The following is a 27639-nucleotide window of genomic DNA, read 5'->3' as shown; positions in this document are numbered from 1 at the left end:
AAAGATTACAAGAGCTAATGCTCCACAAGTGCCTGGCACCTAGTCAGTGCTCAATTAAATGTGGCTATCCTTACTCCTGGCTCATTTGACTTTTGGCCTCGGGGAGGGCAAAGGATGGACAAGGTCCCAGAGCTATTTAGGAGCAGAAGCAAGACTAGACTCCAGGTGTCCCGAGCCCTGGTCTTAGGCCAAGAATAATCATCACATCAGATGTACATTTTCCTGCAAGGGGGTTCTCGATTATTCGCATTCCTGGAAAGCCTGGGGCTAATTTAAAAGAATTCTCCTTTGAGGGTGATAGAATTTTATTAACAGATCTTTACTTGAAACATTTTTGTTGTTGTTGATAGTTTGTTTTGGGGGAAAAGACAAGAGAACCAAGTCAGCTGAGTGTCTCAATCAGGTCACCATGGGAAAAAGATGCTTGCAGGATGAGGGAGAGTGGTGTACACGGTTTCCTGAGGCTGGGGGCGGGGGCAGGGTGTCATCGTTGGATGTTAGTAAGCAACGAAAACAGTGGAGATACAGCTGAGACAAACCAACAGGCCATTCTGCATTTCATCTGTCTGTCTCTGTCCCTCAGGCCACAAACACCCAGGCTGCTGAGAACCTCAGTGTGTACTGCAGAGCTCCATGTTAGAGCCGGTGTCTTCCCAAGGCTGCAGAGATTTAACAACCAGGAAAACTCAGCTATGCTCAAGCCAAGGACTGCCCTGGCTGCTGGCTGATAGCAACAGCAGTACCTGCTGGGCCAGACTCTATGCTTACCTATCAGGCCCAGCCAAAGGAGTGGGCTCCTTCAATGTCATCACCTTCAGAGGCCGCATGCATCTTCCAAGAAGACACATGTGCTTTTTGTTGCAAACAGGACTCATCTGACAGAGGTGCTTTTGGAGCCTGAGGCATGTTTTTTGGATTCCCTCAACTGGGGCAAATCCTTGGTCTTCTAGGACAGCTTGGAATTTTGGAAACGGTCAGGTCGCTCAGTCAGAGCCAAGGGCAGTGAACAAGGTGTGCCACAGAAGAAGGAGAAGGACTGATTTTGAACAAGTCCAAGGAGTGAGTCTAAAGCAATAAATGTGAGTTTTTGGCAAGGATTACAAAGGGCTCTAAAAGGCCATCTGCAAAGAGACGCTAAGCCCAGAAATGGCATGAGCAATGGCAACTTCTCCCACGTGAGGGCATGGATGGCTGTTCCAAGGGCCTATTCTAAAGAAAACCCTTTCAGCATTGAGTTTATACTGATGAAAACCAAAGCAGTTACTTACTAGTCATAGTTTTTTTAAAGGGTGTTGGTGGGGCTCATGAGGAGAAGGAGAAGAGGACCCTTGCAAATACAACCCACCCATGGCTCCTAGGAACAAAAACAGGTGTGAAACAAAGGAGAAATTGAAAGTCACACCCAAATGAATCTGGATTCTGGATGTATTATCATGAGGTTTTCCTTCACTGATTCATTTGTTGATCATAAAAGAGAAGCAAGAAATCTGAGGGGTAATTAGGATGGAGGTTAGAGATTGCCTGCTACAAGATGTCTGACTGAAGGGCTGGCAACTTGGAGGACAGGTGGCTGGCCAAGTGATTGCTCCATGACTGTCATCCCATCTGACTGCCATCTCTGTGAGCTGGAACTTTAGTAATCAAAGTCTGTTAATGTCTATGTACTCAACCGGATACTACATTCTCAATACACTGTTGGTGGTAGACAATGAAGAAAAACAGAGAAGCAAGATTTTGACAATCTTTCCCAACACCTGTGCACATCTCAGAATCCTAAACTAAATAGAAAGCTGACTTACTGAAAGTGGATTGCCCTTGGAATTGGAGAGGCCTGGCCCTCTAGTTATGTGAAATGACGTTACCTCAGAGCCCCAAGCTCCCAGTTCTCTGAACAGGAAGGAAGCAGACCCATGGCTCTATAAGAGCCATTTCCTCTCTGCTCTATTAATTTCAGAGATTAAGTAAGCCACTCCTCTGTGGACCCAATACACTGAGATAACAGCCATTGTGTTTGCTGCAACTCCTACTAATGGAGCTAATCTTGGTAGACTAGTAATGTTGCAGGCTTTTGATGTCAAATTCAACTAACCAGTGGCTCTCATGGTCTCCTCTATCATCCTGGCTCCTAGACCTACCACTGGAAGCCCTAACCCCGAGTTTCAGATATTTGGATGATGTCTGGGTCCCAAGGGGAGAAAGTAGGAATTTGTCAAATGGGTTTTTAAAAGGACACCAGAGCCAGAGAGTTGAATAGGAATCTCATTCTGTTCCCTACTCACTGGTTTCTTGTTCTCAGTGGTACTAGGAAGCTAATGAAATATATCTAGTGCCCATCAGTCCCACATTCCCTGGTTTCTATTAAGAGAAAAAGAAGGCTTTTCTTCCCTCTCACTCTTCCTTTCTTTCTAGCTGAAGGGGTGCAGTGCAGAGATCATTAGACCGGGAATCCAGATGGAGCCTTGGACTATATTTCCTGCTCTTCCAGAAATTCATAAGGGGTAAGGTCAGCTCATCTCCTACATCTTTTCTAGGTCAGATTCTAGTCCCTTACATTTTGGGTTGGTTCCCTGCCAACAAATTTGCACAGAGAATTTCAATAACACATCTTACGTTCAAGTTTAAGATTAGAAGCATTCAACACCCCCCTCCCCCCAATAGCCCATTGTCTGACCGATTCCTGGAGCTTTCTGGGCTCCTGACGATTTCCCACCATGGCGAAATGGGGAACCATGCTCTTGATTACAAGCCGACTTTTCCAGTCATCCATTGTTTGACCTGCAATTTTATTCTTGACTCTCCAAGGCGCTTCCCAAACGACCTAGACACAGGGCTTAGGGAGACAAAAAGTACACTGTCTTTCAGATATGAAGATGAGACCATAGACCCCGTGAATCACAGACTTTCACTCTGAGGACAGGTTTGGGTGGAGTCAGCCACATTCCCTTTCATGTCTCTCTCCCCACCCCACCACCCTCATTGAGCCCCTCCCACCCCCAGGGATGAGGGGCACTTCTGTAAAGCAGTTGGCTGGGATGAGATGGCAGTCCCCAGCTATGGGGCAGAGCAGAATTCACTGGAGAGCTGAAGGATGGGTAGAGAAGCAGCCTGACGTAACTAAAATAACACTAGGCTTAAAGGCAGGGAATGTGGGTCCTAGGTCTGGCTATTTTGCATGTGTGATAGATATGCAGTGAAATTGAGGAAAAGACTCTTCTGTTCTCTAGCACAATTTTCTTATACTAAAACCATGGTAGGTGGGTCAGGTGACAGCTTATGGCCACTTCTGCTCTACTAGAGTAAGCCCACTCTACCAGAGTATGGCCCACTGAAGGAGCAGCTCCCAACTCTGGCCCCACTAGCACCCAGCCAAGTGATCTAACAGTTTATAGCCTGACTGTCAGTGGAACGAAGCAATGGGTGTTGGAAAGGGCTCATGAAGTCCTGCTGTACTGGTTTATGAAAAAAACCAACAAAGCAGGCTGTGATCAGGTCTACCCCAAGGTATGCTCTCCACAACAGATAAGCAGACCTGTGCTAAACCAAGTAAAGCTTTTTTATTTTTTTTCATTTTATTTTATTTCATTTCTTTTTGTTTTTCATGATGTAGACATGAAATAGCTGCTCTGCATTCATTCATTTCTCCTTCTCAGAAATCCCCTTGACAGTATGGCATCAGGCACTAAAATGCAATGTCTACACTTCTGCCTCTGGAAAAATGGAAACGTACTCTTCTCATTTTCCCACTGAGTACACTAAAATCTCTGGATATTTATATAAAACAAACATAAGAAGATCCCAAAAAGTGGAAAGAAGAAGGGACCTTGGGACTCGAGGAACGATGTGGTGGTGAGTTCTCTGGGTTTCCTTTTGGCTCACCAATATCAGACATGGACCTGAAGAAGCTGGCAACCCCAAAATGCCAATGGACACAGGCAAAAAGTCCCCCAACAAAAGTTTACTTTCTTTAGCTAAAGGACTAGGACAAGGGAAGACTACCAAGGCAGAAAATTTGTATCCAAGAACTGGTACAATTCACCTAAATACCACAGAAAAAAAGTGTGGTCCCACCAAGTCTCAACATCAAAGGCCAAGTGGGGCCTAGACTCCACCCCCATCTGGCAATAATGATTTATTTCTTCCTACCCCCCTGGGGTGGTATCAAAGGAGGCCTAACAGACAGGATCTTTTACCCTGCAGAGTGGTAATGAGTCCACATCCCATCACCGCCAATTTCAGTGGAGATCATATGGGGAATGGTAATGAGGCACTTCCACTGATCCCAGCCAGGATGGTATTAGTGAAAGCCTAGTAGGAAGCTAGAACTACCACACTGCCCAGAAGTAATGAGCCACCCTAACCTTGTTGTCAATGAAGGCTAAGTGAGGAGCCTAGACTTCAATACCCACATGAAAGAAATGAGATGGTGTCTCCTTCCCTGCCAAAGCATTGTCAGAGAAGTCAGCTAAAACAGAAGAGCTAAGTAAGTGCTGAAATAAGAGAACTGTCAACCCGGAATCTTATACCTAGGGAAAATATGTTTCAGATGTGGAAGGGGAATCCAGATATTCTCAGATAAAGGGACACTAAAAGTATTTGTTAGTAACAGACTCCTCCTAAGAGAATGGCTAAAGGAAGTTCTCTAAACAGAACGGAAGTGATAAAATAAGGGATTCTGGACACCACCAAGGAAGAATGTACAATGGAAAGAAAAAATATGGGTAAATATAATACACTTTCCTTCTCCTCTCAAGTTTTCTAAATTATGGCTGAAGCACCAATTATAACATTGCATGCTGTGGTCCTAAATGTTATGTGGAAGAAATATTTAACACAATTACATTATAAACAGGGGAGGGTAAAGAGGTGAAAAGAGGGGTAAGGTTCCCATACTTCACTCAAACTGGTAAAATGTTGACATCAATGGACTATTACAAGTTATGTATATATGACATAATACCTAGAATAACCACTTAAAATGGCACACAAAAAGATGCATGCAAAAACACTCTACATGAATCATCAAATGAATTTCAAAAAATGTTTAAGTAACCTACAGGAAGTCAAGACAGATAAAATAAAGAAACCAAAACATTTCTATACACCAAAAGTGAAGCAGCAGAAAAAGAAATCAAGGACTTGATCTCATTTACAATTGCACCAAAACCCACAAAATACCTAGGAATAAACCTAATCATAGAGGTAAAAGATCTGTATGCTGAAAACTATAGAAAGCTTATGAAAGAAATTGAAGAAGACACAAAGAAATGGAAGAACATTCCATGCTCGTGGATCAGAAGAACAAATATTGTTAAAATGTCAATGCTACCCAAAGCAATCTACACGTTCAATGCAACCCCTTACAAAATAACACCACATTCTTTACAGAGCTAGAAACAAACAATCCTAAAACTTGTATGGAACCAGAAAAGACCCCAAATAGCCAAAGAAATCCTGAAGAAGAAAACCAAAGCTGGAGGCATCACAATTTCGGACTTCAAGCTATACTAAAAAGCTGTAATCATCAAGACAATATGGTACTGACACAAAAACAGACACATAGATCAATGGAACAGAATAGAGAATCCAGAAATGGACCCACAAATATATGGCCAACCAATCTTTGATAAAGCAGGAAAGAATATCCAATGGAAAGACAGTCTTTTTAGCAAGTGGTGTTGGGAAAACTGGACAGTGGCATGTAGAAGAATGAACCTGGACCACTTTCTTATACCATACACAAAAATAAACTCAAAATGGATGAAAGACCTAAACGTAAGACAGGAAGCCATCAAAATCCTAGAGGAGAAAACAGGCAACAACCTCTTTGACCTCTTTGACCTTTGAAGAAGCAACTTCTTACTAGACATGTGTCTGGAGGCAAGGGAAACAAAAGGAAAAATGAACTATTGGGACCTTATCAAGATAAAAAGCTTCTGCACAGCAAACAATCAACAAAACTAAAAGGCAACTGACAGAATGGGAGAAGGTATTTTCAAATGACATATTGGATAAAGAGCTAGTATCCAAAATCTATAAAGAACTTATCAAACTCAACACCCCAAAAATAAATAATCCAGTGAAGAAATGGGCAAAAGACATGAACAGACACTTCTCCAAAGAAGACATCCAGATGGCTAATAGACACATGAAAAGATCCTCAACATCACTCATCACCAGGGAAATGCAAATCAAAACCACAATAAGATACCACCTCACACCTGTCAGAATGGCTAAAATGAACAACTCAGGAAACAACAGATGTTGGCGAGGATGCAGAGAAAGGGGAACACTTTTGCACTATTGGTGGGAATGCAAACTGGTGCAGCCGTTCTGGAGAATAGTATGCAGGTTCCTCAAAAACATAAAACTAGAACTACCCTACAACCCAGAAATTGCACTACTAGGTATTTATCCAAAGGATACAAAAATGTTGGCTCAAAGGGGCACATGCACCCCCATGTTTATACCAGCACTATCAACAATAGCCAAATTATGGAAAGAGCCCTAATGTCCATCAACTGATGAATGGATAAATAATACATGGTCTGTGTGTGTGTGTGTGTGTGTGTGTGTATATATATATATATATATATATATATATATATAATTACTGAGCAATCAAAAAGAATGAAATCTTGCCATTTGCAACAATGTGGATGGAACTACAATGTATTATGCTAAGTGAAATAAGTCAGTCAGAGAAAGATAAATATATGATTTCACTCATATGTCGAATTTCAGAAACACAACAGATGAACATAGGGGAAGGGAGGGAAAATAAGTTAAAACGAAAGAAGAGGCAAACCATAAGGGACTCTTAAATACAGAGAACAAACTGAGGGTTGCCAGAGGGGAGTTGGGTGGGGGGGGATGGGCTAAATGGGAGATGGGCATTAAGGAGGGCACTTGTTGGGATGAGCACTGGGTGTTATACATAAGTGATGAATCACTAACTTCTACTCCCGAAATCATTATTACATTACATGTTAACTAACTTGGATTTAAATAAAAATTTTTTAGAAAGAAACAAAAACAGAACAAAATAAATTGGTATAATTAAGCACTAACTACCAGTAAGTTCGCTAAAATGAGAATGATCTAAATCCACCAATTAAAAGACACAAATTATCAATATTGGAATGAAAAAGGTAATGTTGCTACTGATCCTATAGACATGTAAAGAATAAGGAAATACTACAAGTATCCCTACCCACATGAATTTGGAAATTAGATGAAATGGGCCAATTATTCTAAAAGCACAAACTACCAAAATTTACTCAAGATAATTATTAAAGGAATTCCTAATTTAAAAAAATTCCAGAAAATGACAACTCCAGGCTTAGACTATTTCACTAGAATTATTCCAATTGTTTAAAGAAGAATTAGCACTAATTCTACATAATCTCTTCAGAAACTAGAAGGAAACTTGTTTAGAAGAATTAGAAGAAACTAGAAGGGAATTGTTTAAAGAAGAATTAGCACCAATTCTACATAATCTCTTCAGAAACTAGAGGGAACACTTCCCAAAACTGTGTTACCCTGACTGTAAGAATGAAGACTGTACAAAGAAGACTACGGACTAATATTTCTCATGCATACCAACACAGAAATCCTTAACACAGTTCTAGCAGTTTATGAGAAGAATTATACACTATGATCAAGTTGGGTTTATTCTAGGGATGCAAAGCTGGTTCAATATTCAAAAGTCAACCCACATTATCCACCATACTGACAAGCAAAATAATAAAATTCATGTGATCCCCTCAAAACAATGTTGAAAAAGAACAAAATTGGAGGATTCACACTTTCCCGTTTTAAAACTTACTGCAAAACTACAGTAATCAAAACAGCATGCTATTGGAATAAGACGGGCATATAAGCCAATCGAATAGACTCGAGAATCCAGAAATAAAGCCATAAAACTGTGGCCAATTGATTTTCAAAATGGGTGTCAAGACCACTCAGTGGAGGAAAGAATAGTCTCTTTAGCAAAATGTGCAAATGTGTCACATGCAAAAGGATGATGTTGGACCCCTCCCTCACACTACATTAAAAAAAATCAACCCAATGGATCAACCTAAACATAGGAGCTCAAACTATAAAACATATAGAAGAAAACATAAGGGAAAATCTTTATGACATTGGGTTTGGCAATGGTTCTTAAACATCACACCAAGAGCATAAGCAACAAAAGGAAAAAATAGGTAAGTTGGACTTCATCAAAATGAAAAACTTTTATGCATCAAAGGTCATTATCAAGAAAGTAAAGATAGCCCACAGAATGAAAGAAAACAACTGCAAATCATATATCTGATAAGGTTCTAGTATTTAGAATGTATAAAGACCTCTTACAACCCAACAATGAGAAAACAATACAATCTAAAAAATGGGCAAAAGACTTGAATAGACATTTCTCCAAACAAGATAAACTTATGGCCAACAAGCACGTGTAAAGATGCTCAATACCACAGGTGTTAGGGAAATGCAAATCAAAACCATGACATACCACATCCCGCCCATTAGGATGGCATACTTAAAAAAAGGAAAATGACAAGGGTTGGCAAGAATGTGGAGAAATCGGAACCCTCGTACATTCCTGATGGGAATTTAAATGTTACAAGTGCCGTGGAGAACAGTTTGGCAGTTCCTTAAAAAGTAACACAGAATTACCATCTGACCCCACAATCCCACTCCTAGGTATATATCCCAAAGAATCAAAAATAGGTATTCAAATACTTTTACACAAATGTTCATAAGCGCATCATTCATGATCATCAAAAGGTGGAAATAACCCAAATGTCCATCAATGTATAATGGATAAGCAAGTTTTGGTATAACCATACCATGGACTGTTACTCTGTCATGCAAAGGCATGAAGTACTGTCTGCCACATGCTGCCACGTGGATGAACATTTATAACATTACACTAAGTGAAAAAAGCCTGTCGCAAAAAGTCACATAATGTATGAAGTTATCTTAAATGTCCGGAATAGGTAAATGCATGCAGGCAGAAATCAGATTGGTGTTTTCCAGAGCTGGGGGAGGGGAGAATGGAGAATGACTGCTTTATGAGTATGGGGTTTTATTTCAGTAAACGTTTAGGAACTAGATAGAGGTGATGCTTTAGTACATTGTGAATGTATTAAATAACACTAAGTTGTTATGTGAATTTCACCTTTAAAAAAATAGTGACCAAAAAAAAAGAAAAAAGAAACTAGTGACCACACTAAATACTGGCAACAGTGAGAGGAATCAGATCGCGCATGCATTGCTGGTGGGAATGAAAAAGTCACTCCGCAAAAACAGTCACTGCAAAACTGTTCAGTGGTTTCTTTAAAAACTAAACACGCAACCATTATAGGACCTAGCAGTTGAACTCCTGGGTATTTACCCCAGAGAAACAAGGACTTGCGTTCATACAAAACTTCGCAAAGGAGTGTTTGTAGTAGCTTTATTCATAGTAGCCAAAACACGGGAAACAACCCAGAAGTCCTTCAATGGATGAATGATTAAACAAACTGGTGCATATATACCATGGAGTACTATTCAGCAATACAAAGACATAACTGTTGATCTATATAATGACCTGGATGAATCTGCAGAGAATTCTGCTGAGTGAAAAGAGCCAATCCCTTCAATTTACATACTGTGTGATTCCATTTATGTAACAATCTCGAAATGTCAAAACTATAAAAATGGACTGATTGGCAGTTGCCAAGGATTAAGGAAGGAATGAGTGAGGGAAGGAAGTGGATGCATCCACACATGGGCAACATGAGGGGGTACATGTGGTGATGGAAATGTTCTGTACCTTGACTGTACCAGTGTCAGCATCCTGGTTGTGATATCACACTATAGTTTTGCAAGATGTTATCATTAGGGGAAGCTGGCTAAAGGGACATGGAATCTATTTGCATTATTTCTTACAACTGCATGTTCATCTACAATTATCTCAAAACAAAAACTTCAATTAAAATCATATAATCATATCATTTGATGCAGAAAAATCACTTCACAAAATTCAACATCCATTTATGATAAAAAAAAAAAAGGCCCTCAGAAAACCAGGAATAGGTGGGAAATTACTCTACTTGATAAAGAATGTCTACATTGAACCTACAGATAACATCACACTTAATGATTAAAAAATAAATGCCTTCCCTATAAGGGGCGCCTGAGTGACTCAGTTGGTTAAGAGTCCCAATTTGGCTCAGGTCATGATCTTGTGGCTCGTGGGTTTGAGCCCCCCCGTCGGGCTCTGCAGAGCCTGCTTGGGATTCTCTGTCTCCCTCTCTCTCTCTGCCCCTCCTTGACTTGTGCTTTCTTTCTCTCAAAAATAAATAAACTTAAAACATTTTTTAAAAATGCCTTCCCTATAAGATTGTTAACAAGGCAAGGATGTCTGCGTCTTCATTGCTTGTACCAAATCAATGTGTTGTATACCTTAAACTTACACAGTGTTGTCTGTCAAATATATCTCAATTAAAAAAAACGAAGCACTGGAAGTTCTAGCTAGTACATTAAGGTAAGAAAATGAAATGAAAGGCATGCATATTAGAAAAGAAGAAGTAAAACTATCTCTATTTGCAGTTGACATAATTGTCTACATGAAAAACCTTAAGAAATTTACAAAGAAACTCCTAGAACCAAGAAGTGAGTTTGGCAAGGTCTCAGGATACAAGATCAACAAATAAATATCAATTACATTTATAAGTACCATCAATGAATAAATGGACACTGGATTAAAAATACAGTACCACGGACTACTGCCCCAAAACTTCCTAGGTGAGACCCAAACAAAACATGTATAGGACTTACATGCTAAAAACTGCACAACACTGATGAAAGGAAAGAGAGAAGAGCTAAATGAATGGAGGGATATTCTGTGTTCATAGACTGGAGGACTCAGCATAGTAAAGATGTTAGTTTTTCTCAAAATCCCGATTCCTTTGTAGATACAAACAAGATGATTCTAAAATAAATGGGAACAATTTTCCAATATTAAGTGGAAAGGCAATGGAAGTAGAAGAGGTGAAATGATTTTCTGGTTGCTAGACTCATTATATGGCTGCATTAATCAAGACTGTCCGGTATTGGCAGAGGGACAGACACACAGATAACTGAAACAGAACACAGAACCCAGAAAAAGACCCGCACTAATATGCCCAACTGATTTTTGGCAAAAGCACAAAAGCAATCCGGTGCAGGAATGATAGCATTCTTAACACATGGTTCTGGAGCAAAGGAGCATCTGTAAGCAAAAAGTGAACATCAACCTCAACGTCACCCCTCACACAAAAATCAACTCAAAATTGACCATGGAATTAAGTGTAAGATGTCAAAATATACAAGTTTCACAAAAAGAAAAAAGTAGAACATCTTCAGGATGAAGAGCTAGACAAAATGTTCTTTCTCAGATGTGATCCAAAAAGCATGCCCGATAAAAAATATCGACAAATCAGACCTTATCAAAAATAAAATCTTTGGCTCTGTGACCCTGTGAATAGGAGAAAATATGTGCAACATCATATGTGATAAAGGACTAGTATCTAGAATATGTAAGGAGCCTCAAAACTCAACGGTAGGAAGACAAACTACTATCCAAGTAGAAAATGGGCAAAAGACATGAAAAGGCATTCCGCTGTCGAGTTTCTGTGGGTGGCAGATAAAGACATCCAAAGATGCTGAATGTCATTAACCATTAGAGAATTGCTAAAATCAAAACCAGTTATGACAGCAAAACCAGGTGAGGATGTGGAGAAATGGGTTCACCCATGCACTGCTGGTGGGAATGTAAAATGGTACAGATACTCTGCAAGATGGTTTGGTAGTTTCTTCTAAAACTAAACATGCAAGTGACAATTTCTTTTTTCTTTTTTTAAAAATTTTTGAAGTTTATTTTTGACAGACAGAGTGCAAGCAGGGGAGGGGCAGAGAGAGAGGGAGACACAGAATCCGAAGCAGGCTCCAGGCTCTAAGCTGTCAGCAAAGAGCCTGACACGGGGCTCGAACCCATGAACTGTGAGATCATGACCTGAGCTGAAGTCGAACACTTAACCGACTGAGCCACGCAGGTACCCCTGCAAGTAACAATTTCTGTCCATGCAAGAGAGCTGTAGCAAGACTCATCAGAAAAAAAATAATAATAAAACTGTAGCAGGGCACCTGGGTGGTTCAGTTGGTTAAGCATCTGACTCTTGAGCTCACAGGTCATGACCTCACAGTTTATGAGATCGAGCCCCACACTGGGCTCTGTGCCAACAGCATGGAGTCTGCTTGGGATCCTCTCTCTGCTCCTCCCCCACTCATGCATGCTCTCTCTCTCTCGTAAAATAAAACTCTAATAAAAAAGAAAAAAAACCTGCAGTAATATTGATTTTTTAGTTTTGATATTATACAACTGTGATTTGCAATTTCCCATGCATCTGTAATTACTTCGAAATAAGAATTGAACTGCTATTCCAAACAGATTTCAGTGTCCAGATCCAGAAGTTTGTATAGACCTTTTTATTCTTTAAAAAACAATTACCACCCAAATCTTTCTTGAGTACTTCAGGGACCAAGCCCGAGGCCTTGGCTGTGACCTCACTCAAATACTAGGATCTGGGGACAAAATGGCATATAACGTACAATGCACCCAAAGAAAACTGGAAAAAAGAGACCCCATTTACCACAGAGGCCATCACTAACTCTCTGGCCCGGCATCTGGAGCCCGTGTGGGGGACGGAGGCCCGGATCTTATTTCAGGGCTGGCAACACAAAACCTATCGACATCAAACAAGCTACCCATTCAGCTCAAAAGAAAAAAGGCAAAAAAAAAAAAAATGCCGCTTTTGCTTTTAAAGACTTCACTCCACTGATTTCTTGTCCTGCCCCTTTGTGGCTCCCAGCAGCCAATGTAAAGGGGACAAGTGGGGGTAATGGCCAGAGCTTCCTGAACAAAGGCCTGATTCTCTGGTCCGCAGTAGCAGCCTACTGGCCCAGCATCACATCAGTGCACTTGGGTACTGGCTGGACCCAGGGCTGGGGATCACAGCCAATGGAGGAGGGCACTGGCAGGATGTCCCACCTGGAAATTGACTTTGTTTGGTCCAAGTCATAGGAGTCTCCCACCCCCAGCCTCGGGACACGGTCTCGTTTTCTCTTTCTCTCTAGATGAGCCTGGGCCTGGGAAAGAGCCCTTGGGCAGACCTTTCTGTCCACAGCAGGGGTCTGCCACCTTCCCACCCCTGAGGCCTGCCTGGGCTTCTCCTCCCCTGGCAATGCCCATGAGCACCTGTCTGGGAAGTCTACGCCCCTTGCATTAAAAGAAACCAACCCCCAGCAATTTTTCTTAGCCAAGCACAACCCAGGGCTGTAGACGAACCCTAAACCCATCTGCCACGCAGTTTGGATTTGAGTCTCACAAATCCATGTACACTCAACTTGCCATTTCATAAAGAAATGAAATGCTCCAGGGATATGTGTTGCTTTGTGACTTTGTGGACTGAGCACGTGGGGATCAGGATGGGGCAAGGACTGATCTCAGACCTCAGCTTCAGAACAGAGGCCGGTGGGCAGTCTCTCTTTCCCCCTCAGGCTCTAAGTGCATACCTGGGAGCTCCTGGCCACCCACATCTGGAAGACATCAGCCTGAGCTCTGAAGGCACACTAGTACCTCTGGGGCTATCACCGGCTCACCCCACCCCGCATTAGCTATGCCTCTAGTGCCTGACCTGTTGCAGGTCTGCAGACTCTGCCAGATCCCTGATGTCCACCTCTAAGTGCCAGCTGGGGCCAACTCTACCTTGCTGCTGCCTAACTTCATGTGTGACAGTGGAAGGAAACGAGGAGCCAGATTAAAGGCACGTGGCAAGAAAGGAAGGGGAGCATGAGGATATTGCTGGAGCAACCCTGAAATCTTCTTTTTTTAAATGTTTATTTATTTATTTATTTATTTATTTATTTTATTTTTTTTATTTTTTTTAAAATTTTTTTTTTCAACGTTTATTTATTTTTGGGACAGAGAGAGACAGAGCATGAACGGGGGAGGGGCAGAGAGAGAGGGAGACACAGAATCGGAAACAGGCTCCAGGCTCCGAGCCATCAGCCCAGAGCCCGACGCGGGGCTCGAACTCACGGACCGCGAGATCGTGACCTGGCTGAAGTCGGACGCTTAACCGACTGCGCCACCCAGGCGCCCCTAAATGTTTATTTATTTTAAGAGAGAGAGAGAGAATGCAGGGAAGGGGCAGAGAGAGAGGGAGACAGAGAATCTGAAATAGGCTCCAGGCTCTGAGCTGTCCACACAGAGCCTGATGCGGGGCTCGAACTCACGAACCATGAGATCATGACCAAGAGTCAGATGCTTAGCTGACTAGGCCACTCAGGGGTCCCCTGGAATCTTCTTTAAAAGCACAAAGCAGTCCTGGGGCGCCTGGGTGGCTCAGTCAGTTAAGCGTCAGACTTCGGCCCAGGTCATGATCTCACAATTCATGGGTTCAAGCCCCGCGTCGGGCTCTGTGCTGACAGCTCAGAGCTTGGAGCTTGTTTCAGATTCTGTGTCTCCCTCTCTCTGCCCCCCCCCCACTTATGCGTTTTCTCTCTCTCTCTCTCTCTCTCAAAAATAAATAAACATTAAAAAAAAAAAAAAGCACAAAGCAGTCCTCACGCCTTTGACCCCCAGCCCCTACCAGCTTGGCCAGGAATAGCCTTGGGTTTTGGACCAGAAGAGCCAAACGGCATGCTGCACCGTGAGGCCTACTTCTCAGCTTCACCAATGGACCCGAGAGTGTCCCTCATCCCAACCACTTCTTCCTCTATGTACCCTGGGTAGGGTGAGGGTGAGGAGATGGGCACTGCTCAGCCATTCCCCAGGCAACCTCTGAGCCCATGATGTCCCACCCTGAGGCTCCAGGTTGTTGGGCACATTTTTCGTCAGGACAGAAGAAGCCATTCAATAGGAGAGCCCTCATCTTTCAAGGGTGAAATTTAGCACCCAAAGCAAAGAAAAAAGCCCAAAGACCTCCAGGTTTCAAATGGGCTTGCAGATGAACACATCTATGATATGGATGGCTAAATAAGTCAAATCTGTTTTTGAACATGCGCACTACTGCTATAGGTCAGGTGGAACTGTGTCCCCTTCCCAATCATATATTGTCATCCTAACCCCAGTACTTCAGAATGTGACTTTATTTGCAAATAGGGTCATCGCAGATGTAAGTAGTTAAGATGAGGTCATACTGGAGTAGGGTGGGCCCCTAATTTGGTATGACTGGTGTCCTTACGAAAAGGGGACATTTGGATCCAGAGGCACACTCACAGGGAGAAGGTCATGTGAGGACTGGGGTGATGCTGCCACAAGCCAAGAAGTACCAGATCCTTCTGTGGCCCCTTCAGAGGGAGTGTGGCCCTAATGACACTTTGATTTCAGACTCCTATCTTCGAAGTGTGAGAAAATAGATGTCTGTTGTCTAAGCCTCCTAGTCTGTGGAATTCTGTTATGGCAGCCCCATCAAAATCATACACCAGGGACAAAACTGTTTTTATGGGAAGGTGGAAACCAGCAAGGAGTGGCCTGTGTCCACAGCAGAGTACACTCACTGGTTGGGCTCAGGGTACTTCTTCTTTTGTGGCGAAATATAATCTCTCATTAGGATGTCTAAGAGCTGGAGCGTTCAGAGCCCAGGGCAGTCTTCGGCTCTGGGCACTTAGAGAATACTCAGTTCTGGACTATTATTCATCTGCCCACCCCATTAACCTAAAGCCAGGGATCATCCTACCTATCCCAGGCAGCTTGGAACCAGAGCACCTGATGCAGTGCTGTGCTCATGGCAAACAGTTTACAAAAATTCTCTAGACAAAACTGTGGTGCAGGGGCCACGTGGGAAAGGAGAAGCAAGGAAACAAAGGGAAAGAGGTTCCTCCAATGAAGATTCCCTTGGCTTGATGGCTGGCTGCATGCAGACCAGGAAGCTAAGGCCACTCATACCTTCCAGACTTCCAGGCTGGATGGTGGGAAGAAGTATGGGGCTGCTGATAGGCAGAGAACATTGCATGAGGAACAGACTCAGCAGCTCACTGCCATCAATCATGGCCACTGTGGGTACTAATCACAGCAGATCACTAAAAGGTACTGGCTAACTGTGAATAATTACTATCTGCCACTAGCAATCTTAGTGTTAAGCTGGGCACAAGTCAAGTAGGATGCTATGGTCCAGCAGGATTCAGACCTAGGAGAAGCAGGCAGAACCCAGGCTGGAGACAGGCAGCTCAAGTGTTAAAGAGGCCAGGCTTCTATGTCAGTATAGGCAGGGCTTTGGAGCCCAATGACAGGCCTTGAAGCAGGAAGACCAGCTTCTGAGTCATGAGTTATGGGGCTCTGGGAAAGCTGCTTAACCTTAAAGACTCAGTTTCCTCATGTGTAAAGTGCAAACTTCTATGCAGAAATATAACAGCTACCACTGGGTGCCGACCATTAATCAGGCATCTGTTTGGCAATTCACACAGAGCATTTCACTGGCTCTGTCCAACCTTCCTACAAGGTACATATGAAGAGCTCCCTTTGTGTCCCCATCAGCCAGGGCAGGATGTACTTGTCTAACAGTTGGCTTCCCCTCTGGTTTGTAAACTCTCTGAGGGAAGGAAGCATGACTTCCATGTGGCTGCAGCTCCAGAGTCAGAACACACAGTAGGGGGCCAGGAACTATCTGCTGGATGGATCTGTAGAGTGGATTCGAGCTTGGGTGGAAGGCTGGACTAGAACCTTCTAAAGCAGTCCCTCAGCATAGGGTGCTGATGACCTGGTGTGTTGGAGCCCATGTGTCCGTAGGAATACATGACATGTTCCTCAATATTTCTGTGCATTTGAAAGGACTGCTTTGATAGTGCGCAGAACTATATGGCATAGAATTATATAGCCTTGTGCTAATAAATATATCAATATTCCAAAACACCAATACCACTCTTACTTTTTAAAAGTTGGCTTTAAAAAGTCCAAAGTGATGTGGAAAAATCGGAACCCTCAAATATTGCTGGTGAGAACATAAAATGGCGCACTCTGGAAAACAGTGTGGTGGTTCCTGAGCAAGTTAAACATAGAGTAGCTACATGATTCAGCAATTCTGCTCTTGGGTGTATACCCAAGAGACCTGAAAACATGTCTACACAAAAACCTGCACATGAATGTTCATAGTAGCACTATTCATAACAGCCAAGAGGTTTAAATCACCCAAATGTCTATCAACTGGTGAATGGAGAAGGAAAATGTGGTCTATCTATACAATGGGATGTTATTCAACCATAAAAAGGAATGAAGTGTGGGGCACCTGGATGGCTCAGGTGGTTAAGCGTCCAATTTCGGCTCGGGTCATGATGTCACAGTTTGTGAGTTCAAGCCCCGCGTCAGGCTCTGTGCTGACAGCTCAGAGCCTGGAGCCTGCTCCCGATTGTGTGTCTTCTTCTTCCTCTACCCCTCCCCCACTCACATGCTGTCTCCCTCTCAAAAATAAATAAACATTTTTTTAAAGGAATGAAGTGTGATATGTACTACAACATGGAGGTACCTTGAAATCAAGATGCTAAGTGAAAGATGTCAGGTACAAGAGGCTACAGATTGTATGATTCCATTTATATGAAATGTCCAGAATAGGCAAGTCTGTAGAGAAAGAAACTAGATTTGTAGTTGCCTAGGGCTGTGGGGAGAGGGGAGAATGTGGCGTGATGGAGGCTGGGATTCTTTTGAGGGAGATAAAAATGTTCTAGAATTAATTGTGATGATGGTTTGCACATATCTGTGAATATGCTAAAACTCATTCATTCATTCTAAATTTTCAAACAGTGAATTGTATGATATGTGAATTACATACTAATTGAACTTTTTCAAAAAGCCCAAATTATCACTCCTTAATCTAACTTGGGATTTTAGAAAGACGCTCCTTTTAGAGAAAGGATGAATGAACATCTTGTAAGTTTTTGGAAAAAAGAAAGTCTATATCCTCTACTCTTTTTTTTAAGTTTTTATTTTAATTCCAGTTAGATAACAGAGTGTTATATTAGTTTCAGGTGTACGATATAGTAATTCAACACTTCCATGCATCACCTTGTGCTCATCAACACAAGTGCTCTCCTTAATCCCCATCACCTGTTTCACCCATCCCCCCCCCCCCCCCCCCCCCCCCGGTAACCATCAGTGTGCTATCTATAGTTGAGAGTCTGTTTCTTGGGTTCTCTCTCTCTTCCTTTGCTCATTTGTTTTGTTTCTTAAATTCCACATATGAGTGAAATCATATGGTCTCTGTCTTTCTCTGACTGACTTATTTGGCTTAGCATCATACTCTCTAGCTCCATCCATGTCATAGTAAATGGCAAGACTTCATTTTTTATGACTAATATTCCATTGTATATATAAACCAACTCTTCTGTATCCATTCACCTATCCTCTACTCTTAGTAAAACTGGGTCCTTGTGAAATGGGATGTCAATGGGTCTTTTCACCTGTTGCTGGTGACCTTTCCCTAGTGACCCACATACTCAGGAAAAAACTTACCAAGTTGATGTGGAAATGATATCTCAAGCTCTGGTTGATTATACTTTTCGCACTGCCACTGCTGCTCCCCAGGAACTCCCCACTCTGCCTCCTTTTTCCTCTGGGGTTTCATGCCACTGATGTTAAAAATGTCCTCCCTCCCCAAATGACCCCCATCTGGGTGTCATGTGCCACTCAGTGACAGATACACTTGGAGTTGGGGCTTCCCGGCAAGTACAAATGTCCTGCAGTCCCACACAGTGGGCTCAGATGGCAGAGTCCTGCTTCAAGGGGCTAAGACTGGTACAGACCACTAAGTTAGCTGAGAGTACTGTTTGTCCAGTTGGCCCCGCCCTGAAAGGGATTTGACTTTAAACCTGAGCAGTGCATGATGGCCACCCATTATGGCAAACAGAGAACAGAGTTTTCTGGAACATGGGGACACCAAGAAATTAGGGCAGACTGAGACAGTCTTAGGGCAGTGATGACAATGCTAATCTTGTCACGAATGACTGCAGCAGGACTGGCCTGCGAGGTGATGTGAGGCCAAGTTTTGTCAAGACGTCATTTTTTATTAGACTTGTGCAGCAGCATCTTTTCCTGTTATAGACATCATATACTTTGAGAACTGAAAGAGCCCTGAGATTTAACATGGCAGTGCAAGTGAAGGCCGGGCCCACTACTTGCTGACTTTTCCATGTGTTGAATGCCTATAAGCTAAGTTTCTCTAAGCTTCTGCACAGCTGATCATTAAATTTGGGGTTGTGTTGGAAGGTTTCAGGAAACTGCTGTGGTGTCCTCTGCAGAACCAGACCATCCCACTCACATGTTGTTACATGAACGTACACAGAGACACAGATGCACACAGTCATATATGCACACAGAAACACATTGACACACACACAAATGTCACACATACATACACACACACACACACAGTTGCATGTGCATTCAGAAACGCACACAGACATAGACACAAATGCACAGTCACACATACATACAGAAACAGAGATACACATAGACATGCACGCACAGGCAGACATACACACATGCACAGACACACACGTGCACACACACAGACACACGCAGACATGCACACAGACACACACGTGCACACACATACACAGATACACAGAAATAGACAGACACACAGATTTCCCTCCATCTCCCCGCCGGGAGCACTAGGTGCCCTGGAGAAAGCGGTCCCTCTCTCAGCTGGGAACACTGCCTCAGTACTTGTGGGAGCCTGGCCTCTCTACCTTCTGGCTGGGCCCAGTGGCGGCTGGCAGAGGGAAGCGCGAGGCAGCTGCCCTCCTCCTTTCCAGCCCTTCCTGCCACTTAGCTGTGGGAAGGCACACACTCAAGCAAGGTCCATTCCCCTCGAAGTGACCAAAAGCAGTGTTGTCCCTGGACTTCCCATACAAGTAAAACTGGCAGTGCTGGGCTACGGAGGGGGAAAGCATTGGACACGGTTTGACTTTGCAGTAACTTCACCAGGCAATAGCCTCAGAATGTAGAAACAGCTTGTAAACACCTGCCACTTGGGCCCAGGTGCCAGCAGCCAACCGTAACCACAGCCAAACCAGGCACATAGAGGTGTGCAGCGTGCTGTTAGCTGGTGGCCAAGGTGAAATCGCAGGCAGGACCTGGGAGCCAGGGGACCTGGGTTCCACTTCCATGTTACACAAACCACTTGACCTCTGTGAGCCTCAGGCTCCTCATCTGCAAAATGGGACTGATCTCCTTGGCTCTTCCCCCCATCACATGTATCATGTGAGGGTCAGAGGAGAACCTGAACTGGAAAGCCCATGGGACAGAGGGGCAGGGGCATGGGGTGGGTAGGCCCTTTCTACAATGCAGGAAATGGAGCAAGCCACTGTGCTGAAAGGAAGTAGTCCCTTTTTGTGGCCTCCTCCTTTACAGTAAAGTTGGTTAGGATCCTAGAATGTTAATATTGGGAGGGAAAACTAGAGATTATAGGTATACCAGTATGGAAACCAAGGCAGAGACTTGTTCAGGATCACAGGAACGATGGGCAGGGAGAGCTGACAATGAATCCCAAATCAGGGCACCATGGCAACAGCTGGACTGAGGACAGGCACATGAGCTAATGTTCCCTCGGGTTCACATTCTGAAAGGTACCGGGCAGAGGAAGCCTAATAAAACCCTGAGGCTGCCTCCCAGGCTGTCCATGACCCTGCCTCCCTTCAAAGTATGACCCTGCCAGCCACACTGAGGTTTCAGCCTGTCCCTGCCAAGGCTGATGGGCGAGCCTCTTTACCTCTCTGGGTTTCACCTTCTCTCAACGTCTTAATGACTTTGGCCTGGAGGACCCTATGAGGCTTGCCAGCCGGCACCACCTCAACATCAACTTTCTTCTACAGCCATCTACCTGTTCTGACTTCCTTGCCAGAGCTACTGGAAACACTCTAGACCGGCTCCTGATTCCCAGTGGGGCTGGGTGGACTTTGGGATCCTCTCTTTCTGCATTAAACCAAAGACCCATGGAATCCCCCGCTCCCTGTCCCCTGGGTGGTACACAGGCAATCTGGGGATCAGAGCCCTGGGTCACTAATTAGGACAATGCTCAAGAACTCTTCATCAACCTCAGAGTCCAAAATGCTCAAAAAAGAAAGTGGGAGGAAATGAGGCCACAGCTAAGAGAGGAATGTGGCCAGCTGTCACTGGGCCTGGCAAGAAGATGTCCCTGTAAGGCCTCCACCCACAGTCCAGCCTTCTGTCTCCAACTACACTGTCAAGGGTCCACTCAGAAAACTACCTAAGAAGGTGAGCAGTACGAGGGAAGCGTACTTAACGGCCTATAGGAGCAGTGAGTTAAAAGAAGAAACAGAACAGCCGTTTCTTTCAAAATAAAGATTACTGTTACTAGGAAAGAAAAGATTTGTGAAGAGTTCATGTTTAAGTTGTCTTTCTTAACACATTCCACTCTATAGATGGATTTAGAATAATGGGAAAAAAACCCTAGTGTTGCACTTACAGACTTCATGTGAAATCTCATTTGATGGGAGGAAAATGTGCTTTCAGGACTTATGATGATGAAATAAATTCTCTCCATTCTTGGAAATGCTTCTTTGCAAATATTTTAGATATTATTTCACAAATGAAAGAAAACAGTCAAGGCTGCTACCACCAGCTTTGGAGAAAACATTCTAATTTTCAAGATATTTATCACGAGTTGGCAACAATGGCCCTGGTTTCCACAAAAAGTGGGAAAATTGCTGTGCATTTCGGAAATGGTTCCCAGACACTCCCCTTTGAGGACACAGTCAACAAAATGCACACAAGTGTGATCAGCAGGCAACTGGCTGAAAGGGAAAACTGTCATGAATACTTTTGGAGGCTACTTGGCTTGATAGCAAGAGTGAATTTACACAGTTCAAATTACACGAGCCGATTCCTGTTCCCAGTCCTACGCCGAGTTCGCCTACTTATCCAACATGAAACTGCACTGCTGTGATCTGTCACGAGCAAAGGACAGGCTGCTGCGTCCCAAGCAGATCTTACATGCAAATCACTTGACACATCCCATAAATTCAAATGCTAATACAGAGTGAATAAGGCATCTTTTCTTGATCAAAACTGTCTTGCCTGAGACAGAAAACAAACAAACTCATGCCATTGGCTGCGGCTTAAGACTGTGAGGCCACATGTACAGTGTGCCAGCTCACCAGGAGGAAGTTTCAGGAAAGTGACTAAAGTTCTACTTCGGGCTGATTCTATCCTGCTCAAGGGCCCCAGCTGGCTCTGATCACCTGAGGAGGCATCCTGAGCCCACTAGGAAAGATGTAATTCTAGCTTCTCCTGAGCCTGACTCTATCCACTGCATTTATTTCTTCTGGACTGATCTCTTTGCAATCCAAATCAGTACCACCTCCACAACTTCACTAGTCCATCATGCTCTAATTCCTTCAAGGAGAAATATTTAACCCTGTTCTTGGATTAAATGTAAATGTATATTTCTGGGGTTTAAGGGTTCAAACAGCCAGAGCTTGAAAGGCATATCACTAGGGCATGTTACAGAGCCACAGAGCAACAGGTTCTTCACTAGAGTGTCATCCATCACACCCATCAACTGTGCACAAGGTTGGTTAGGAATTCAGAAACATTCCAAATACACACTTCTGTGCCAAGACCACAGTTCATTCATCCAATCAGCCATCCATTTATTCATCTAATCAAGCTGCCTGTGTCATACTGGTTCATCCTTCCTCTTTTTACTTATACAAAAAAAAAAGGATGGGAGAAATACTGAAGGTATAAGACAAACTTTTCATTGTTTATTGCAGTGAAGTTAAGGTACAATAAAGTTCTGCTAGCTGTATAACCTTGGTGCATCCAAAAGGTATTGTTTTATAATTGTAATATTTCCCTTCTAAAACGGTTAAGAAGGTTCTGATGGTTTCTGAAATTGATTTCATATTCATTTAAGAAATTGATTTTTATGATAGAGTATCTCTGCTGAGTTTCTCTTGGGTATCAGAAGTTAGAGGGAGGAGCCCGCACATCTACAAAGGCTGATAGGGTCTCTGCTTTCTATTAAAATGTTTTCCAACTCTCAAAGCATTCGTCAACATGCTCAGAAGAATCAGAATGAAATGATTCCAAGGCTTGGTGTTCAGTGTCTATAGCGTCTTGCATGGGTGTTTATGAAAAAGCTCTGAAGTTGGAATCAGGGTCCCTGGGTTCAAGTCCCAGCATGGGAGGTTGCTGGCTGTGTGCACGTAATTTTAAGCCTCTTTATCACCCCGTCTCTCACCATCCTGCTGGCTACTTCTGCTTGTCTATACCACTCGATATGAACCAAGGACCAAGCTCCAGGGATGGACACAGCAGTACCTTCAACATCACACCCAACAGCCCACTGCGGGCACTCAGCCTAAGATCATGGTGACACCGTTGGCAGGCCCAGCAGGCCGAATTATTCTGGCAGGCCGAATTACACTGAGGTCACGGTCAATAAAAAGTCCCTAGTTTTTTCTCAAGCAACGGTTCCCGCATCCTACACTTGGGCAGATGGGTTCACAACCAAAATGGAAGACTTGTCATTTGTCCCTGTTAAATTTGCCATGACGATCTCAAGCTTGTCAAGATCTCTTTGGATCCCAAGTTCATGATACAGAGAATTTATCATCCTCTGGCACTATGTCAGGGACAAACACCAGATTTGGGTTTTTCTATTCTCACCCAGATCATTGAGGAACAAGTGAAACTGGCCATGAGAGAGCCCTGGGTCTTGCCTCTAGACTTGCTTCCCTAAGGGAGGTCATTAATCCATTACCCATGGCCTTGAGATCCAATCCTTTAATTGGTTACACAACCATATAACTGGGCTGTAAACAAGGATTTCACAACTGACACTACCAATTGCTTTGCTGAGGTTTAAAAAAACACTTGCTTGCTTTTCTCTGACCTACCTGCCCAGTGAGCAACTCCAACAAAAAAGGAGGCTATTCTAAAACTTTTTTTTGAGAGAGAGAGAGAAAGAGAGCCGAGTAGAGGGACAGAGAAAGAGGGAGAGAGAGAATCTCAAGCAGGCTGCACACCCAGCGAGAAGCCCTATGTGGGGCTCCATCCCACGAACTGTGAGATCATGACCTGAGCCGAAATCAAGAGTCAGACGCTTAACCAACTGAGCCAACCAGGCGCCCCAAAAAGCAGGCTATTCTAACACAATAAACTGCTCTTAATGAGTCCCTGGTGGCTCCACGGGGTCCCTACTTCTTCTGCTTTTGTTTTAGATTCGCTTTTTACTGGTTTCTTTTTCCTTTCTTTTTTTAAAATGTTTATTTATTTTTGAGAGAGAGAGCGAGTGCGCGCGAGAGAGAATGAGTGGGGTGGGGCAGAGAGAGAGGGAGACACAGAACCTGAAGCAGGCTCCAGGCTCCAAGCTGTCAGCACAGAGCCCAACGTGGGGCTTGAACTCACAGACCTGTGATATCATGACCTGAGCCAAAGTCGGATGCTCAACCGAGCCACTCAGGCGCCCCTACTGGTTTCCTTTTCTAAGCATGCATTCGCTCACTTTCTCTAATAGCATGTTCCACAGTTTTTCCAGGAAGCCATACCACTCTGACTACAGCTACATAAGATATCCAGCATGGGGAACTTCTTTTCTGGCAGTATGGAAGTACGTGCCCATCTGGTGGCTTATGGTTCCTTTTTGCAGTTGTGTGTGATTCCTTAATGCTCCGTGATGAAGGTTCACAGTTTTGTTAGCAAGTGCTCTCCCTTCAATGCCTGGCCCTTTGGCTCCCTCTCTCACAATCCCCTCATCTGTCATCGTCTCCAAGTCTAGCTGAGCAGCACCAGCAGCCCATGAATCTCTGCACGACGAGTCTCTTCACTATCCAGGGACTCCAGGCTGTAGGGTTTCTTTCCAACCTTCTCTCTTTCGGGTCACACCCCTCCAGCTCTCCACCTCGGACTCCACTGCATCTCGGCCACTGCCATCAGATGCTACTGCCTCTCCAGGAGCTCTCAACTCTTCCTCTCAGTGTGATGAGCTCTAAACTATTGTTTCTTGCTCGTGGAAAAGGGTTTCTTCTGGTCTTCCCTGTATCATGCCTTTCTCCATGTTCCTGACTCAATCTTCTGTCAGAAAGCAGCGTTCCTGGGAAACGTGCGAAGGGGAGAGATGCACTTCCATAACAAACTCATAAACGTCCAGTGTAAGCTTGTTAGGAATTGCCCTGGGCCCCCAGCCTTCCAGTGATGGCTGAGTGTCACTTGCTGCATTTCCAAAACAGGAAACACACAATGCTTGTGCAGAAGAAGAGATCTGAGAAACACTGTGCAAGAGAATCCTGGGGAGGTGGGGGGAACTGCGCGGTCATTGACCAAAAAGACATCTCAGATTATTTCTCAAGATTCCTGAATAGATAGGAGAGGTGATCTGATTACCCACAGTAACGGGAAATACAGGGACCAGCAGCGAACACATCGAAAATTCCAAAGTTGAGTTTGTGACGCTTCAGGTAGCTAAAGGAGTGTTGTGGTTGGAATAAAATTGATAGTGTTCAGGGGCACCTGGGTGGCTCAGTCGGTTGAGTGTCCGACTTCGGCTCAGGTCACGATCTCACGGTCCGTGAGTTCGAGCCCCGCGTCGGGCTCTGGGCTGATGGCCCAGAGCCTGGAGCCTGCTTCCGATTCTGTGTCTCCCTCTCTCTCTGCTCCTCCCCCATTCGTGCTCTGTCTCTCTCTGTCTCAAAAATAAATAAACGTTAAAAAAAATTAAAAAAAATTGATAGTGTTCAGTTTAATTGAAAAACAAACTCACGTGGCTATTTATGAGAGAGAGAGGTAAGGGATCTGAAAAGTGTCTGTGAACTCAAATTAGTGGGGGAAGTTGTCACAACTCCATATGGGCTTGAGGCGCTCACACTCACGATTATTTTCATGTGTTCTGACATTGGGTCATGGGTCTCAGGGCCCCCACATTACTCTCTGTGGCTAAAAGTACAAAATAGAACCCCAGTGTTGTTGATTTGCTGACACGTGGACTCTTCTCTTCCTAACGAGTATGTCCCCTTGAATGAAAATCTGTATGGCCACACTAACACCATTTTAGCTCTAGAGCATTTTGTGGGGCACTTGAAAGTCCTTCGCTTTTAACATGGTTGTCAATCACATGGTTTTAATCACTAAACTTTGATTCCTTAAATGTGACACCAAACAATGTGATTTGCAAAGTGCACAGGCCAGTTAAATAAAGTGGATTCAGTTCACTGGTGGCCTTCCTGCTTCTCCGGCCAGTAAGTGCCATTTCTGCTCTCATGGCTCTGACAGCTGGCTTGCTGGGACCCAGGAAAGAAGGAAATGGGCCAGAGAAAGCCACCCTGGCAGCAAAGGGTCCTGTTAGGCAGGTTTGTAGGGCAATCCTGAGACAGGGCAGTGTGGGGTGTCGTGACAGCATCCCAGGCACATTGACAGCCTCTAGGCAGCCGCTGATCCAACTTGTACAAGTCTCCTCCGCTCATCACAGTGGCCTCAGCTACAGCTTCTCCAGCTGGTTTGGAGGCCAAATCCAAGAAGCACTTTGCACGATAAAGGCAGAAATGGCCTTGCAGCTGGCAAGACTGCTCCAAATCACAGGCAGAGCTGGTGCTCATCTGGCCTGGCAAGACAACAATCTATGGTACTCTGCAAAACCTGCTGTCCCAGCTTGGACCCAGACTGGCGTGGGGGATGGTCAGTGCTGCTAAACGTTTTGTGGGGAGGGAATTGGGAGTGATCGGAGCTGGACCTTCCTGGAACTTGGTGGGACTTCACATTCTGAGGGGCAGGGTAGTAGCTGAGCAGTTAAAACACGGACTCTGGCACTCAATGGTTTGGGTTTGAATCCTAGCTTTGCCTCCAATTAGTTATGTGACCTTGGGGAAGTCACTCAACCTCTCTGTGCATGTTTCCTTATCTGTAAAAGAGATAATAATTGCCTCTGCCCATTAGGTTGTGATAAGGATCAAAGGCATGATACCTATAACGCACTTAGAATAGTTGCTGACATGTAGTAAACCCAACCAAATGTTGGCTAGTGATACTGTCTTCCTCTAGGCCCCCATCCAGGCCCAGCAGAGGGGAACCTGGCCACTGTGGCAGTAACTGCTGGGTGGAATGAAACATGTCAGGTGCACAAAGCAACGTCAACTGTTTTTCTGTCCAGTCTCCCCCCACTGGATATGAGCCACATGCTGAATACCCGCTTCCTGGAAGACAGCCTGGCACATGGTAAAAGAGCAGGTGCAGGAATCCCCCCCTGGAAAGAGTCCCAACATTTAAAAATTCCTAACTTGGGTGCAAACACAGGTGGGTAACAGACAACAAGAGACCTAAACAGGCTTCAGACACTCTACAGAGCTAAGAGTTGGCCTAGGAGTCTGGAGGTTGGGTTTTGAGAACCTTTGCTGCTCCCTTGCTGTGGGGCCTGGGGCAGTCCCTGCCACTTTCTGGGCTTCAGTGTCCTCTCTGGATGACAGTGTGAGTTGGGACCATGGTCTGTACCCTCCAGGAAGTTCCTTTCCATCAGGTCCCAGAACACACGTGCGCGTGCGCGCACACACACACACACACACACGCACGTGTGTGTGCGTGTGAACAAGGCACTAGCACAACAAGAG

At 44.1% G+C, this 27639-nt stretch overlaps 1 protein-coding gene across 4 annotated transcripts in view; it reads right to left on the bottom strand.

The window, feature by feature from the left end:
- MAMLD1 (mastermind like domain containing 1) overlaps nt 1-27639 on the bottom strand; it is a 122555-nt gene that overhangs the window by 56615 nt on the left and 38301 nt on the right. For 3 of the 4 annotated variants that reach the window (XM_047844259.1, XM_047844258.1, XM_047844262.1), the window contains exon 2: nt 2672-2830. The exons of the other annotated variant lie outside the window; for it this stretch is intronic. In XM_047844259.1, the coding sequence (XP_047700215.1) occupies nt 2672-2767 (96 nt within the window). In that variant the 5' untranslated portion in view covers nt 2768-2830. The remainder of the gene's footprint in view (nt 1-2671; nt 2831-27639) is intronic. 4 annotated transcript variants of the gene reach the window in all.

The sequence above is a fragment of the Prionailurus viverrinus genome, chromosome X (genome assembly GCF_022837055.1).
Source record: "Prionailurus viverrinus isolate Anna chromosome X, UM_Priviv_1.0, whole genome shotgun sequence".
NCBI lineage: Eukaryota > Metazoa > Chordata > Mammalia > Carnivora > Felidae > Prionailurus > Prionailurus viverrinus.
This window is presented reverse-complemented; position numbering and strand designations above follow the sequence as displayed.